This window comes from Dermacentor variabilis, unplaced genomic scaffold (assembly GCF_050947875.1).
Source record: "Dermacentor variabilis isolate Ectoservices unplaced genomic scaffold, ASM5094787v1 scaffold_12, whole genome shotgun sequence".
Lineage (NCBI taxonomy): Eukaryota > Metazoa > Arthropoda > Arachnida > Ixodida > Ixodidae > Dermacentor > Dermacentor variabilis.
Genome location: NW_027460280.1, coordinates 41088244 through 41104092, shown reverse-complemented (window position 1 = coordinate 41104092; position 15849 = coordinate 41088244). Strand labels below are relative to the sequence as shown.

Here is a 15849-nt window from a genome sequence, read left to right as displayed (position 1 = left end):
CTTTCTAAATCACCCACGCGGACACGCCCCCATCGCTTCCCGGAGCGCCGGGTGAGGACGTTGGCAGAGGAGAGAACCGGCGAGAGTGACGTCATGGGCGGAGACCGAGCCAACCGAGCTGCAACATGTGCTGGCATGCCTCTTTCCGTCCTGCGCTTTACTGAACGACGCTACGAGAGATCTGCCCCTGCCCCCGCCGCTCACGTTTGTTTTGCGATTTTCGTAAACTGTTCTTTCCTTCTGTGCTGCCTGAGTGCCTACAGCCAAGGGCGCCCAACATGCCCTCGTTCTGTGCAGCATTCGGCTGCGCGAACACAGGCGGGCGAGACGATGTGGTGTTTCACAAATTCCCGAAGGAAAAGAAGCTTTCAGCGCAGTGGGTACGTGCGGTGAGGAGAGATAAGTTCGTGCCGACGAAATCAACTGTGCTGTGCTCGGACAATTTCCGCGACAGTGACTATCATCGGAGCTTGACAACGATGCGGGCAATCGGTATTCCAATTAAATCGGCGCGAGTGAAGCCCGGCGTTGTTCCGCGCTGTTCCGCATCACTCTTTTTCCATTCGCTATATCATTTTCACACCTGTGTGTAAACTTCTTGCCTTGTCCAGCCGGTTCGACTCCTTTCTGGGCAAGTGCCACTTCCAGTACTGCCCTGCTGAGGCACACAGTCCTAAATTGTCTTGAACTTGTTACGCACTGCGTGCGCTTCTGTTTTAGAGCGCAGCTCTTTGGCGTCCGTTCCTGGGTTTCGCGTCGTCGTCGGCGTTGTCGTCGGCCTCGTAACCAGCTCCGCCCCCCTTTCATCCCCCCAGCGCTAGCAGCGACCGACTGATACCGCTGGATGCCGCTGACGCCGCTAGAGAGTCAAGATAACGTGACTGCATAGAACACCGTCGCCGCCATGCAGAAAGAGGAGGAAAGGGTCCCCCCCTGTTCTTGTGTGGCGGATAGGGTGCTCTTCAGTTGCCGACGCGCCGGTTATTTCACGTAGGCCCCGGCACGTCGACGAATACGTGACCACCTTCCCACGGCTAGACCTGGTTCTTAGCGCTGCGGAAGCGAGGGTATCATATTGTTTGTGTCGGCATCGGCGGCGTTGTCCCTGAAACCAACTCCGCAGCTGGGGTTGACTCACTATCGGCGTCAGCGGCATCAGTCAGTCGCTGCTATCTCTTCCCTCCTCCCTTTATCGTGTTGTCCGCTTGCGGCGCGCGCTTCTGCCCCCATCGTTTGCCGCTGGGTGTACACGCCGCCCCCCTCCCCCCTCTTCCTGCGAGTCTCCGGTTGTCAAAGCGCCGCCTCGAACTTAATTCCTTTCTTCGCTCCTCCTCCAATGCAACCCCTGTGCGGTGGCAATCAGAGAGCCAGATCGGTGGTGGCTTGACATAAAGACAAACAGCAATTTCCTAACACTTATGCGGGAGAACATCCCGTTCCTCTCGCTCATAACGCGTCCCACGGCTGTGACAACCTCGCGAGGCACTTGTATAGATCTCGTCTTTGAGAATCAAGCATTGGTGTACCAAGTCGAACATATATCAGTCTATTTCTCCGACCACAAAGCTTCCTTCATGACTGTCAAGAACTGTTAGTGGAGTCTTTGTTAAAGGAATACGTGTGAAAAATAAAAAAAAAATTCTGTGATAGCGCATACATGTGTTGCTCGATTTCTTTGCCTCAATCTATCGAAAAGGTGAAACAGCTTATTTGCTGCGCTCAAATTTCGCATTAGGAAGTAACGTAATCGTCGGTAATTTTTTTCCTAATCTCTTGCACCTCCTGGCAGCACAAGCAGTTCTCTTCATCTTCTATCAATACGCAGCACATGCAGGTGCACCTAGTTTAATGAAAGCGTGATTAGGCCCACATTGATGCACTGGAGAAATACGAACATTTGCAGCCATTAACGTCTGGTAACACAGTTTTAGCGTAGCCGGATAGCCTTACGACAAATGCGAAAACGCGTTGTTGTTAGCGTTGCTATACTCCGTTTCATACATCAAGTGCAACGCTGTGGAGGCTTGAGATACTTCTTGCAGTGGCTGCGTTCGCACTTAGAAAAAGTTCGGTGTTTCTTGACCCGATTTTTCAGAAAGCTTTCCATATATAAGCTCAGTTCGGTATGAAAATAAATAAAGAATTTACCCATAGAAACCATCCGTGTACTTATACGGCTGCTAACACGTTCTTTTAAAAAAATTTTCTTTTCGGTATTTTTTCATTGCAGCCCGTCGCGGCAGCTTCACGTGCATGCTCGCGCGAGCAAACGCCGCTGGCACGCTGCGAAGCATAGACGGAAACGCGCGCAGTAATAAATTTTGGTGACCGGACTTCGAGCGTAGTTTCCACAGCAATGCACCTGAGGTATGAAATGGAGTATAGGCTTGCCTAGTGACGTTCGACGTACGGTTGCAGTTATCGTGTTTACCACAAGGCGATGCTAAAACTGCCTAATATCTTTATGTCAACACTAGCATGGAGCACGCATACCGATTCTTGATCGAGCCACAATCGCAAAGTTGTCGAACCATAGTATGAATATTACACATATAATACCTCTGGCCATCTCTGGATGTGTATGATAAGCAACTTCCATGACTATACCTCACAGCACTGCATGTGCGCGCTTTGAAACGCGGCACTTATGTTCGCGATCGTGTATCAACGCTGAAAAAACCACGGGACTTTAGACAAGCAGCGGCAAGGTGCCTGACATCGCGGAATTGCACCCATGTAAATCTAATGAGAAGTTAGTGCTTCGGCATTCTTCCAGCAGCATTTTCCCAGTGACACTCTAGCGCATTTTTTTCCCGTCATTGCAACGTGCAGCTACATGAAAAAAAAAAAAAAACATACGTACGAGCTAAGATTTCCAGCGCGCGAGAAGGTGCACACATCGCTCTCGCTGTTGGCACACTCAATATCGTCGTTGACTCTGTTGCGCCATCGTTTTCCGTATCGGCTGTGGGTTCAAACATGTACGGGGACAACACAAGCTGTCGGAGAGAGCGAGAACGTTCCATCTTGCAACTCAGCTATGAAGCCAGAACAGCAGAACCGCGTGCTACCAGAGAGAAAGGAATGGTGCTACGCATTGAAACGGAGACATGCGGCGGCGGCGACCGGCGACTACCGCCAACGACGTCACAGCGGCCCCGACCAATCACGGGCAACAGCGGCGTTCGCGCGATGCCCTGAGGCGCTGGTGCGCGTTTTCTTGGAAAAACAGCCGCTTGCGTTTGTTTCCGCCCTTTTTGAACTAGATATTCGTGTTCAGGGGACTCAAAACTGTAGAATGCCGCAGAGAACTCATTTTTTTCGAAAAGTGTTTCAGCTTCCCTTTAAGCCCTTGGGTTCAGCGAGAGCAGGGGGAACGTAAACATGTCCGCAATAGAGATTAGTAAGAGGCGATTGGAAGATTGGAGATTGGTGAAGGAAAAGTACGGAATTAACAAAAAACAGAGACATACAAAAGCAAAGTTCGCAATAGGAAGTCAGAAAATATGGTTATGGGAATTCATTGCGTTTTTTTTTTTTTTTAACTTAGGTAGGACATTAAGTAGTACAATAGCAAGAGCTTGGTGGTACAACCCACTGCCCTGTTTCAAAGGGGCGCTCACAACATCCATCCAACTAGAGTGGTGGATTCGCCGAGTCGGCTGCTTTTTGGTCAAGTGGCGTAGACCGTTCAGGCATCCCTCAACATAACATGGAAATGCAATTCTTTGCTACTTGCAATTTGTGCGAGTTTCGCGAGCTTGCAAAACCAGCGCAGCACTACGCGATAATGAAACTAGTCAAATGTTAAAGGATTGGTGGCGCCGAGTTGAGCAAAAATGAAACCTTTTGACCGCCCGCGTCATTGTCAAGGGTAATTTCAGTGTGTTCTCCTTTCTAAAAAAGAATTAGAACTGGACAAGTAGCATTTTATTTCGTCCTATAATACAAGGATGTTTTCTGCAACGAATGGTTGAGTTCTAGTGACAGAATTTAACTGAGGAGTGCTTTCGTCATCAGGCAAGTACTTGAACGTCCTGGGAGAGTCTCTAACCATGTTCTGCATTTACTTCAATTTCTCTATCATTAGGGCTCTGTTTGTGATAATTTTGATGCCTTAGAGATTCTCAAGCACTAATCTATCACTTTAGCTTGCCTTTAGTGTCCCTTTAATTATACACGCGTGCACTCCTGTGTCCTGCCACAGTACAGGCACTGATATGACTAATAAGTGTACTGGCAGGCCTTAAGAACTTTTTGGACGTGCTTGTGGCAATTTGACCCCTTAAGGGCAGTTAAAGAAATGCATTGCACTGCCAAATTTTTCGGACGTTTTCGCGGCCCCTAGGGAGTCCGAAAAATCGGACGTTGACTGTACAACTGACCAAGAGGACGCTTCAAATGGTACGTGTGGTGAATGCGTGGCAGGAGGAGGATGAGAAAGGACCTACGCACTGAGGAATTAACCGGAAAAGAAGCGTGCCGCCGCCTTTTTAAAGGAGCTTGAGCTCAAAAAACAGTGTCGGCTGACGCAGAGATGCAGGTGTCCCTCATTCAAACCAAAATAAACTTTTTAAAGCAGTGATACCCAACACTCAGATGTTGTGTATAGGCTGAGAGTATGTCAGGACAGTTGAGGTTGACTTTCCAGCTGCTGAGAGAATCTTAGTTGTGACAAAGTTCAGGCCTCATACCGATGAGCTTGCTATCAGTTGATAGAAATAGCTCATATTCGAAATATTTACTTCTGCATGCATCTCCTTTTCATTCATGTTTGAATCGATTTGGAATGGGTTTTACCATTTTTTTTTCAAATATATTTGATTGGCCATGCATTTTACTAACACCTGCCTTCTGTTTTCTTTTTAAATAAAATAGCTATTACTCCTTACTATTCAAACTGGATTAATTCATTTTTTTGCTTCAACATGCTTACTAGAGAGCGACAGCATCGGGAAACATGGTGTCCCCAGCCCATCTTGACATAAAACAAAGTTGGGGCTCATTCGGGAAATGTTGCAATGGCACTCAGGGAAAACCTGGAAAACTCTGGGAATTCGGAAATGTCAACTTGGTAGACTCCCTGATTTCAAAATTTTGTTTGCCAGTTTATTTTTTTATTACATAAATCTCGTTAATGTTGTATGCCTGAAAGGAAGATTCATTCTGCTTTGTTTTAATGTAGTGCATCAAATTTTGAGGGAAGTGGTTAATTCAGAAAAAGTAAGAATTTAGTGTAATCTACAAAAAAAAAGGCCATCGTCTCCATAGTAGGAGAAAATTTGAAGTGAAGGTAATATCTGGTTGTCTTTATACGCTTAATACAGGGAAAGGAACAGCAACTGTAAAGAGACACCTTGCTCTAGATGTAAGAGCCCACAGCCTTTGTACATACCTGTGTGGTGCTCTGCAGATTTGCCTAGTGATGCGGCACGTTCGGCTGATTTCATCTCTGCTTTTGCTGGTGGTGTTCCAAAATTCACGCTTTGTTGGTTCAGAAGTTTAATTGCTGCATTCTTTGTTTCTTCCAGGGTGAAAACTGCACTGCAGCAGTTTTCATGATCTTCGGACAACACTGTTGTGATGGAGGTGAAATGCAGCAGGCAGTGGCAACCTATGTTAAAGGCAGGCTTGAAGTCTGTGCTGTACATTGTATTTGTTTTGAATATGTTTAAATGCGTGGCTTGTTTGGAAAGGAGGAATGTTTACATGAATGTGATGAAATGGCCTTATATAGTTGTTAGTGCAGGGCGATTTATTTTCTAGCAAAATGGACGTCCATGGCATTGCTGGATCGTTGCACAGTGTACATTTTTTGCTTGATGCGGTTCTCCACGCTCCCAGAGTCTGCAGCCTTTGCCAGCATGGGCCTAAAAACAGGGCAATGACAAAGTGAACCGAAATTGAAGCGTGTGAATACACAGTGCAGCACTTAGGATGATAGACTACTAGATGGTCCCCAATTTCAAGGACAAGTTAGCATTAAATTGTGTACATAAAAACAATATTGATGTCTTGTGTTCTTTTTCTTCAATGGACCAACAGTGGTCAGCATTTGCAGTGCGGTGCATTTGAGCAAAATGATAAAATGTTCGAAAGCCCTACACAGCATAACGCAAGCCTAATGTGATACTGTGCATTATCCTTACCGGATGAATCCTTCCCCTATGTTTTTGTGGTGGTTATTTTCTTCAGCAGCTTCACTCTTGCGATAATGATTGACGATAGTCTTGCGCTGTTCGTCATGCCACTGAGCATTCTCCATCATCTCTCTGCGAGCTGCAGCTTTCTCTTCTTCACTCAATGGTCTGTTTCAATGATCAGAAGAAAGAAAAAAAACAAGGTAAAACGTGTGACCTCGCCGTTTCCCACACTTTTACTTCTCAAGTGCTTCATGTAACATTCCAGCCAATCCATGAATAGTTTTTTTTTTTTTTTGACAGCTATTCATTAGGATTGCCTTCTGTACACCAATTAGGCCATTGTACTTGTTTTAATAATATCAATGAACACCATGAACGGCACGGCAGAAATGTTTGCCTCAACCCAGCTTGTTTTGATGCTTGCATTTATGAGAACAATATGGCGTAACATATACAGGGGCCACCAGGGGCAGTATTCTTAAGCGACATTTCACAGGCATCGGCCTTATACTTCGTCAAGTCCGGATCTTGCAAAAGCGATCGCTCGAGAATATCTTCCTCGTCATCGTGCATCAGTTTAACATGGCACATAGCATGTGCATGCTTGTTGCTTTTGGAATTCCAGATAAACTGGGTTAGCAAGTGAAGTTTGTGGAAAGTAGCAGTATGCCTGTAGGAGTGACGGTAGATATTTTGAGATATCTTTAGGTACAGAAAGTAAAGTAAACAAACCTGCGCTTCTGTGTAGCCTGGGGTGCTGTTTTGTTCAGCTTATGCTCCTTTGGTTGTACTTTCATAGGTGGTGGTTGCTGCTCTCTTTTGTGACTCTGGTTGCCTCGAATCTAGAGCAGAAGAATAAAGCAAAAGTATTTTTGAGGACATTTGCCATGACGATGGTGCAAAAGGTGATTATGACAAAGAACTACTATGTTCCATTTAGCAAAGCATATATGTCTCACTGTACAAATGAGATTAGCAATCTTTGGACTTCTCGCAGAATCGGCAGACTACTGCCTATTTAAGTTGTCCCACCAACTTGGGTCACTGGCGCATTGGACCCATGGTCTTATGGGTAACACATTGGGCTGTTGTGCTAAGGAAACATGGTTTGAAACCAACCGTCAGAACTTTCATCACTGGGTATGTGCTGCTCTTCAATGAATCTCTTTGATGGCAATTTGGTTCATTGGGAGTCCTATAAAGTTTCTTTGGTGCTGTGCATAACCAAACCCGCATCACATATATTGAGACAATCTAGTCCGGATATATAATCGGACATGCGCCATGTGTAGACTATGTGGCACATGGTTTACATAACCTAATTATCAAGCAGGCTAGGCGACTAGGAGCCCAGCAGCATAAACGCCTCATACGTGACGTTTCGGCGGTGGCAATACGGTGTGTTGCTACATTGCTAATCACATAACATTCACAGCCCTCGCGAAATGGGTTCTGCCAGAATTTTTAATTCAATTCTGCCTACGATTTGCTTGAATGATTCAGTAACTGTTTCTCTAATTTTAAGGAATAGGATTCCCAACTTCCTATATTAAGCTTTGTTGCATAGATCTTGGGCTGCTGTTTTTGCTTCCCGGCCACCGAAGAAATAGAGCTACAGACTATCTGTTATGGGCAACGAACCATTGTTGTATGCTGCATTACCATGGAATCATTAGTAAAGTGGGTTCACTCACAATGAGACCAAACTTTTCCCTTTTATCTTGCTGGTGGTTGCCACTCTCCGAGACTGGACTGGTGGGGCGCTGACTGCTTTCACAGTTCTTGTGATCTTTTTCACTGCTGTTGGAGCTACTCGAATCATGTCTCTTCCTTTTACTGTGTGATCGGGAGCTGCTCTTGACAGGTCGTTTAAGCTGTGTCACAACCTCGTGACGGTCTTGGGAGTCTGAAGATGTAGAGTCATGCCGCCTCCTGGATTTTTTTTCCACGGATACATTAGGTTGGTGGCGTGGGCTTTCTCCTCGGCTGCTGTTACTCTTCTCATATTGGCTTCGTGGGCGGGCGTCCCTCCGAGTGTAGCTCTTTTCTGTATGTGAACGAGGATGAGGTGATAAATTTCTCCTCAGCCTTGATGCTCCATCTGAGTGGTGCCTGGAAACACTATGCTCTTTGTCACCTCTATGACCAGAAGTGTTAAATGTGGGGTCTCTCTTATCGTCCATTTTGAAGTGTCTGGGACGCTGGGCATGCTCATTAGTGGTGCTGTCACTACTGCTGGACACACTGGGTGACCTCCTCTTGTGCTTCTTGTGCTCTTTCTTTTTCTTCTTCTTGTGGGCTTTTTTTGAACTCTTTATAGACTGTTCAATCTGCAAGGATAAGACAATTAAGTGGAGCCTGCAACACTTATTTGGAAATATTAAACCCTTCATCAGTAGGTAACACTGGTGTGGACTGTGGCAGTACTCGGTAAATTAGGTTTAATTGGTGCAGCAGCCATAGTGACTTTAATGTGCTATGGGCTGGTGTTATAATCTGGATAAGTGTTAAAGTTGGCTGAAAGTTCAAGGCTATGCTGTAATGTTACATTTCATTAATGTTAGTGTATATCTCTACTGCTTAATAGAACGAGGCAGTCATCTAGTAATAAAGCTGAGTGAAGGGGTATTTAGAATGTGAAAGAGGCATCAAAGAATTTTAATCCATGAATTCAGTGCTAAGAGCAGGATATAATATGGGATTGTTTGTGGCTCTTGACACAAGTGTAGACACGGGCTGTTCACACGCCAATAACAGTTTTATGTAAAAGTGCTTTCTTTTAGAAACCCTGAAAATGTTTCAACGGTTGTGCATGAATGCAGTGATGATGCAATAAAGTCCAGTCTTTGTCAAAAGTATACAAGCTACATTGCCAGCAATCGCCAGATTGACTACAGGCTGTTTAGGGCAATTCCTGTGCTATGTCATAAATTCCAACGCCCTGGGGAATGAAATGGTCACTCTCACCACCCCCAGGTTTACAGTGGCAGGAGTGCCACAGGAGCCACACCACACAGCTGAATGACATGCATGGTGAAGGCACGGAATAACCTATATACCTTTTACAAAGACCGTACATGGGTTGTTCGAAGCAACAGCACAGTTCTGGCTGATAAAGGGGACTATCTGCTGCTGTGTGTTTGTGCACGTACAGGCAAGCAACAATAAGGAAGAACATGCGAAATATCGCAATGTGGCGCTCTCATGCAATGAAGGGTGCTGTTGCACTCGTAGCTGCATAGGCAGCACAACTCATACGCATAAACTTTAGTTAGACTGTAGTACACACAGAATGAAGTGCAGATGCCTATAAAAAATAATGATTTTAAGCATAGATATGATGCACTTATTAACACCCAACTTGCATGCAGTAATCTGCAAACGTGGTGGGAATCCAGCCCTAGTACCGAAGTTTCACTGTGAAGCATCGCGACAAACATTTTTTTGCTATTTTCGAGCCGATTTAAAATTCTAATTCCTATTTAAACTGCAAACCGCACATGCGATTCCATCACTATAAATCATGGTCTCTTCATTTTCGCTAAAATCTTGCGACATGTACTGGGTGGTTGTGGGTTGTCTCATATTGCTTGAAGTTAATAGCATGTCCACAGTTGGAATAGCAGTTATAATTTTAAATGGGCACAGAAAGTCCAGAAATACTGCATGCCATGATGCTTTACTGTGAAACTTTAGCACTCATATTGGAGCCTGACCATGTGGTCACAGATTGACGTACATCAGTGCCTTTTCCCTGTGTGTACTGTGATGTAAAAAAAATGTCACAGTTAAAATTGACATTGCCTTCACGGAAACAAGTACAACTGAGCCCATAAAAGTTTGCAAGCAAGTCCCACATGTTCTATGGTTTCCCAGCAAGATAAAAAAAAAATGGAACATGCAATAAAGCTGTGCCAGTACTACCAGGAGAGAACTATTGGCATTTCCTGCCATTTGTTAACCGTGGATGTAAAAGCATGTGTAAAAGGGTCATTTTGTTTTTGATGTATGGCTCAAAATCTTGGCTGGACTTGGAAATGACCAGGGCTGCATGACAGAAAATAGCAAAAGCATGCATATAGTATTGCATGCTTATGTATTGTAAAAATAGTCCAAATAGCGTGAACTACATGAAAATAGCCTTGATAAAGTTTGAAAAGATTTCTTCATGCTGGGATTGCACTTGTGGGCTTCACTCATGCTGGCATACCATTACTATAGCAATCACTGCTCAGTTTCCATCATAGAGTTACGTAAACGTGACCATGGCTACAAATAGAAGAATTCTAAAGATAGAAACATCCTGCAGTGCTATTGTTCCAGGATTGCACATCACAAATGGTAAGCTTTCCACTGGACTTACTGAAGTCGGTGAAATATGCACTTTACAGTGTTCCATCAAAATTTCACTAAACTGAAATTCACCCTTTTACACAAGGTACAGTGACTGACCAATTAAAAAAAGAAAAAATTTTACGGAAGGAGTCGCAGAAAACTGGCAAGTCATTGGGCATACTGAGAAAAAAAAAATTCAATTTGTTGAATTTGAGAATTGGCCACCACTTTTATGATTTGGTCCCATGTCTATGAAGTCATCTCTTCACAGTGGCTGCACGAAAAGCCACAAAAAAGAAGATGCACCCACCCAACACACTGTGGTGATCGGTTATGCAAAGCTAGTGCGTCCATTCCACCACTGCAGATTGCCAACGTAACCTCAGGAAAACCCATTGGACGCCGCGCATACACACACGCACGCACACACACAAACCTCCACTTACTATTGATGGAAGCGAAGCGACAACCTGAATTTTGGTGGCTTTGTTGATGACCGACACATTTTCAATTTTGCAACATCGCACATGCATCATGTCCGAAAACTTAAGCAAGATGTGGTACAGTGTAGGAAATTTTCGTTGCCATTGTGTGTTGGTTCAACTGAACACCTATAATTTGGTTTTATCACAGAACACTTACATTGTTTTATGTAGTAGTTAGCACAGCCTTGCAGAGGAGCCTGTGTCATACACACTATATGTAGATCTGTGACAAGTGGCTGGCAGACTCCTCTCCAGACATTATGAAGCTACTGTTTGAAGGTCTTCCAAGGCTGGCTGATGACTAGGCATACCTCCTATACAGACCCAAACTGGGGTTTTGCTTTCAATAAAGTTGTTTGTTCTCTATCGCTCTCTCAATAAATACCATTAGGAAATTTTTCTTGTTCCATTTTAAGAGCTTACACATTTTTTAACTGCGATGCATTATTTAGCTGCCTCCCTGTGTTCTCCCCCGTCAGTTATTGTCTGGGTAGCCTTTGCATCCTTCAGTGCCGCACCGTGTGTGTGTGCAGGTGTTTATGTTCTCTCTGCACTTGTGCATCATACTCCAGACGGCACTAAGCATTCTGCTACTGATACACTATGTGCCCATAGGAAATGCATCACTCCATTTCTGATGGCCCCTGGGCAAGTCCAAGCAGCAGAAGTTGGACCACAAAACATTGTTGTACTGCTGCTAAGAGCAAACGGGAAAGAACAGGGGCACGCTCTCACTGTTACAAGAATCACTGAGGAGCGAGAACATTGTTTAAAATGAATGTCTGGTGCTATGGTGTGGCACTTCAAGTTGCGATGTGCTGCAGAAACACAGACATCAACACAAGCAACACACAACACTAGTAATAGTAAAAACACTCAAACATTTCACCACATGTTGTGTGACTAAAGAGACTTCCATATTGCATGAGATCAGTCATTTTTAAAATTCTTTTGATGCACTCATTGCAACCACTCCCTTCTTTAATGCATTAGTTATGAAGCACAATAAACATGCTGTTAACTAACAATTCGAAGTATTTGTAAGAGCATTTTGTAACAGTTAACATATTCAATTTGACTAAATAAACTAAAATTTTGAAACCCACACACCTCAACATAATTGTACATGCTTAATTTTGCACCCTTTTACAAAGTTTTGGTGAATTGGAACAATAATCTTTTCAAACATTATCTTTTTGACTTTACCTTTAATGTACAACAGTAACAACAGAATTTTGTGTTTGCATATTTCTGTTAAGGATCAGACTGAAAACCTACCATTTCTTTGAGATGCTTCATCTTGACAGGATTGCTCAGCAAGGTTTTCTTAGTCTTCATTTCCTGCTTCCTGAAAGAAAATGATCTTCTACAATGTCTTTCCAAACTACTTGCTAGTCTGTCTGTCTATAACATATTGTTCTTGCAATCTGGCAGTGGTACGCAAGCCCGGTGTAATAAGTTGCACACACTCATGTAATTGTAAACATCACTGCAACAACTGCATATAGAGAACCTGTGGGCTTGTGTTCTGATCTGTGGTCATGTGGTACTACTGCAAGGCCAGCTCAGTACCACCTGTCTAGCCATGAACGGAAACACTAGGCCATGAAGATTTATCAAAGTTCTGTGGGTGTTTGTGGCTAACAAAGCACACCATAAAATAGAAAGAATAAAAATTTTCAGCTCAGCATTACTGCTATACTACCATTATCAGCCTTTCCAAGTGTCATCTGTGCGTGTATGGTGCAGTCTGACTTGCACTCATGTCGTTACCATCTGTTTTTGGTAGTACTAGCACCATATGGAAACATCTAATGAAACTTCTTTTGCAGCTGCAAAAACAGTTTGCCTCCCAAGTAATGCCTCAAAGAACTTGAATAAACACATGAAAGCATTCCAGTGAACAAATGTCATTTCTGGATAATTGTACTTGCATAAAGAAAAGAAATAAATACATAATGAATGCTTTTTAATTATGCTATGATAATGCATATTCTAATCCAAAATTAATTTCCAAGTAAATAAAGACGCTACAGATGACACACACCTCAGCTTAACTAGCTCGGGTGGATACAAATTTGCCCTCTGTGAGGCTCCAGTATTATTAAACCATGCCTACAGCTCATTTTTCAAGCATGCGCAGTTCATCAACCAAAGAAGAGGCTGCAAAGGCCATGGAAAGTCATTTGTAAGACTTCTCAGCCATTTTACAAATACCAGCTGGCTCCATTACAATACACAAGGCACAGTGAATGTGCATTAAAAGAATTGCATGCATCGAATAGTGTAAAAAGATGGATATGAAGGACAGAACAGGTGTTACCTATCCCATTCTTCATGCCCTTGCCTGTACACTGCACCAACTTGCCAAACAACATGTTAAACTAAATTGACATTTCTGTTTAGGCTGGGCTTCAAATTCATAAACGCAATGAATATTTCATCCGAGTCTTATGGCTAGCATTTCGAAGCTACACCTGAGCTGTAATATGACACAGCAAAAATGTGGAGGGCACTCTTGGTTGTTTTGGTCGAGTAGGGCTCACATGCATTGAAATCTCAGCAGCGAGTGTTTTTGCATTACACCACATTGAAATACAGCTAATATGACCGTGAAGCAAACTTGCAGTCAAGTGCTCAGCAGCACATTGGCACAGAATTTGAGCTAATGCAGGGGAAATGTTAACAGTGGATAGCAGCTACGGTGGAAGAAAAGACAAAAAACCACAACGGCTGGAACACAGAAGTGCACTAAAAGCTGCCCGTACCAGACTTGTGTGCCACAAACTGGAGTCAATGACAGCAGTGAGCAACCTAGTTTTGACACACTTTTTGCATACCATATTGCCCTGTGTACTGCTTGCCAATTTTCTGTACAAAGACAATTTTAAAACATTCAAAGCGTAGTCTTGCCATGCACACATGGGGCACACATTATAAAACCAAACTTGCTAAACGAAAATGTAATGAGATGGCAGCAACTTATTTTACACCTCTAAAGACACGAGCTTACCATATTTACTCAAATACAGGTTGACATCTTTTTTCCGAAAATGTTGCCCAGAATGAATGGCTATCGATCTCTAATCGTGAACAAAGCTAAAAAGTACTGAATTAAAGAGTTCAGCTGTTGTGCCCTCCATAAAACCAGTCTGGAGATCATCCTGACTGACTTCGAAAAATGCTGCGTATCCAACACACTCGACTGCAGAGGATGATGCCGTCTGGGGTGCCGAGGATGTCTGAGGAGCATCCGACGAGGATGACTTCCACGGCAGGTTCTGACAAGGATGCAGCTTGTGGGATTGACTAGTGAGACTTATGGCTAATTCGCCAAATCGCACTGGTGCGCAGTGGGGCCCCCCAATGCGCTGTTTCATCCAATCATCGTCGCCCGAGGGTGCGCTGGTGCATGCCGGTGCGATTTGCTGAATTTGCCATAAGTAGTTGAGCTTACGGTAAATAAAGGTGCGTCATTATAAAAGTTTGCTTTTTTTCTGGAAAGATATGAGTCAACCTTCATTAGAATAAAATTTTTTTATATTTCCTGGCGAGTTCACTGCATAGGGGTCAACCTAATATGTGTATTCGACCTGTTTTCGAGTAAATACGGTACTCTTCATGTTTTGTAACATCTATGGTGACATTTTCTTTCATTTAATGCTATGACATATTAGCCACAGTATGGCACAGGAATGTTTACAGATTATTTATGACTGAAAGCCAAGCTAGTTCTGGCACAACTTTTAGATTGTAATACATGGAACGTTAATGCATGAGCGATCAAGAACCCCAAAACCAAATTCTGCCAGGAAAAACAAAGAAATATACAAGAACTCTCATTTGGACCAAATAAATTATATGTTGAAATTAGCGCACTTGATGGCAAATAATGGGTCCTCTCGTATCTTGTTTTCTAGGTCCACAGCAGCATTAGTAGGCGCCATGGTGAAAATAGCACCGGGCTCTTCATCTGCAAAGAACGGGCAGATTAAGAAACAAACCAAGAGCGTGTAAAGCGATTTGTTTACCTTCGTTCTTGTCCGCCACACCGTCCTCCTCTTTTTTCAGGATTTCAAAGTTCTTGTCAACTTTGCGACCAAGTAGGTATTGTTCCCTGTCCACCAGACCAGCAACTCCCTGGTACATCCAGTCGAGTCGCTCCTGCTTTTTTCTGAGGTGAAATGAGAGAGCGAAAAGAAAGAGGACTGACGTGGGGACGCAACTTCAAGAGTTCCAAAAAAATGCTACTAATATGACGGGCAGTGTAATACGTACTTTACAACACCTTTATTCTCGGCATACTGGCGCATTTCCTGCTTGTTGCGTTCTTCTTGAAGTTCTTTTTGCAATTGCTCGATCTTCGCCTTCTCTTGATCGCGCATCTGCTCCGCCTTCCATACTCTTTCGATATTGCGTAGCGTCGATGGATGCCATGACTTCTTCAAGTTCTGAAGCAAGAAATAGTAAAGATTTCAAGCGAACTGAGGGTCAAGTCTCGGGAGAGAACCAGGGCTTGAAACAGTGCTGCCAAGGGGGCGCAATAATATGTAGCTTACCAGATCGCCGCCGCCCATGCTGTGTGCTTAAGTAGGATGATGGTGTCCCTGGCAGAAATCACGAACGTTGTTTTTCGCTCCTTCCTTTGGCCATTTCTTAATTGCAACCTTTATTTTCGCGTTGAGGAGACTGCCTGACGCCGCGAACGCAAACACTCAATGATGCCGCTGTCAATGGTGCTCTCGCTGTCGTCGCTGGCAGCGACAGCAGCGACGTGCGACGACAGTTCACCGCTCCGCCGTTCCGTAGCAGCCGCCCGGTGGCCCGGTTGTGCCGGCGGTTTTCGCTAGCGGGTCAACGAGGCTAGCAAGCCACTTGACGGACTT

The 15849-nt window shown here is 44.1% G+C and overlaps 2 protein-coding genes across 7 annotated transcripts in view; one reads left to right on the top strand and one right to left on the bottom strand.

Annotated features, from left to right (window-relative positions):
- The window catches only part of LOC142566136 (armadillo repeat-containing protein 8-like), a 99196-nt gene extending 93191 nt beyond the window's left edge, over positions 1–6005 (top strand). For all 6 annotated transcript variants that reach the window (XM_075676947.1, XM_075676948.1, XM_075676949.1 and 3 more), the window contains one exon: positions 5532–6005. In XM_075676947.1, coding sequence (XP_075533062.1) covers positions 5532–5562 — 31 coding nt within the window. In that variant the 3' untranslated portion in view covers positions 5563–6005. The remainder of the gene's footprint in view (positions 1–5531) is intronic.
- Cwc25 (CWC25 spliceosome associated protein homolog) lies at positions 5715–15662 on the bottom strand. Its single transcript, XM_075676960.1, has 9 exons — positions 15523–15662; positions 15242–15414; positions 14995–15137; positions 14843–14936; positions 12242–12311; positions 7838–8473; positions 6876–6985; positions 6150–6308; positions 5715–5870 (listed from the first exon to the last, which is right to left on the bottom strand). The coding sequence occupies exons 1-9, from the start codon at positions 15538–15540 to the stop codon at positions 5756–5758; spliced, it is 1518 nt and encodes a 505-aa protein (XP_075533075.1). The 5' UTR covers positions 15541–15662; the 3' UTR covers positions 5715–5755.
- Positions 15663–15849: the final 187 nt, after the last annotated feature.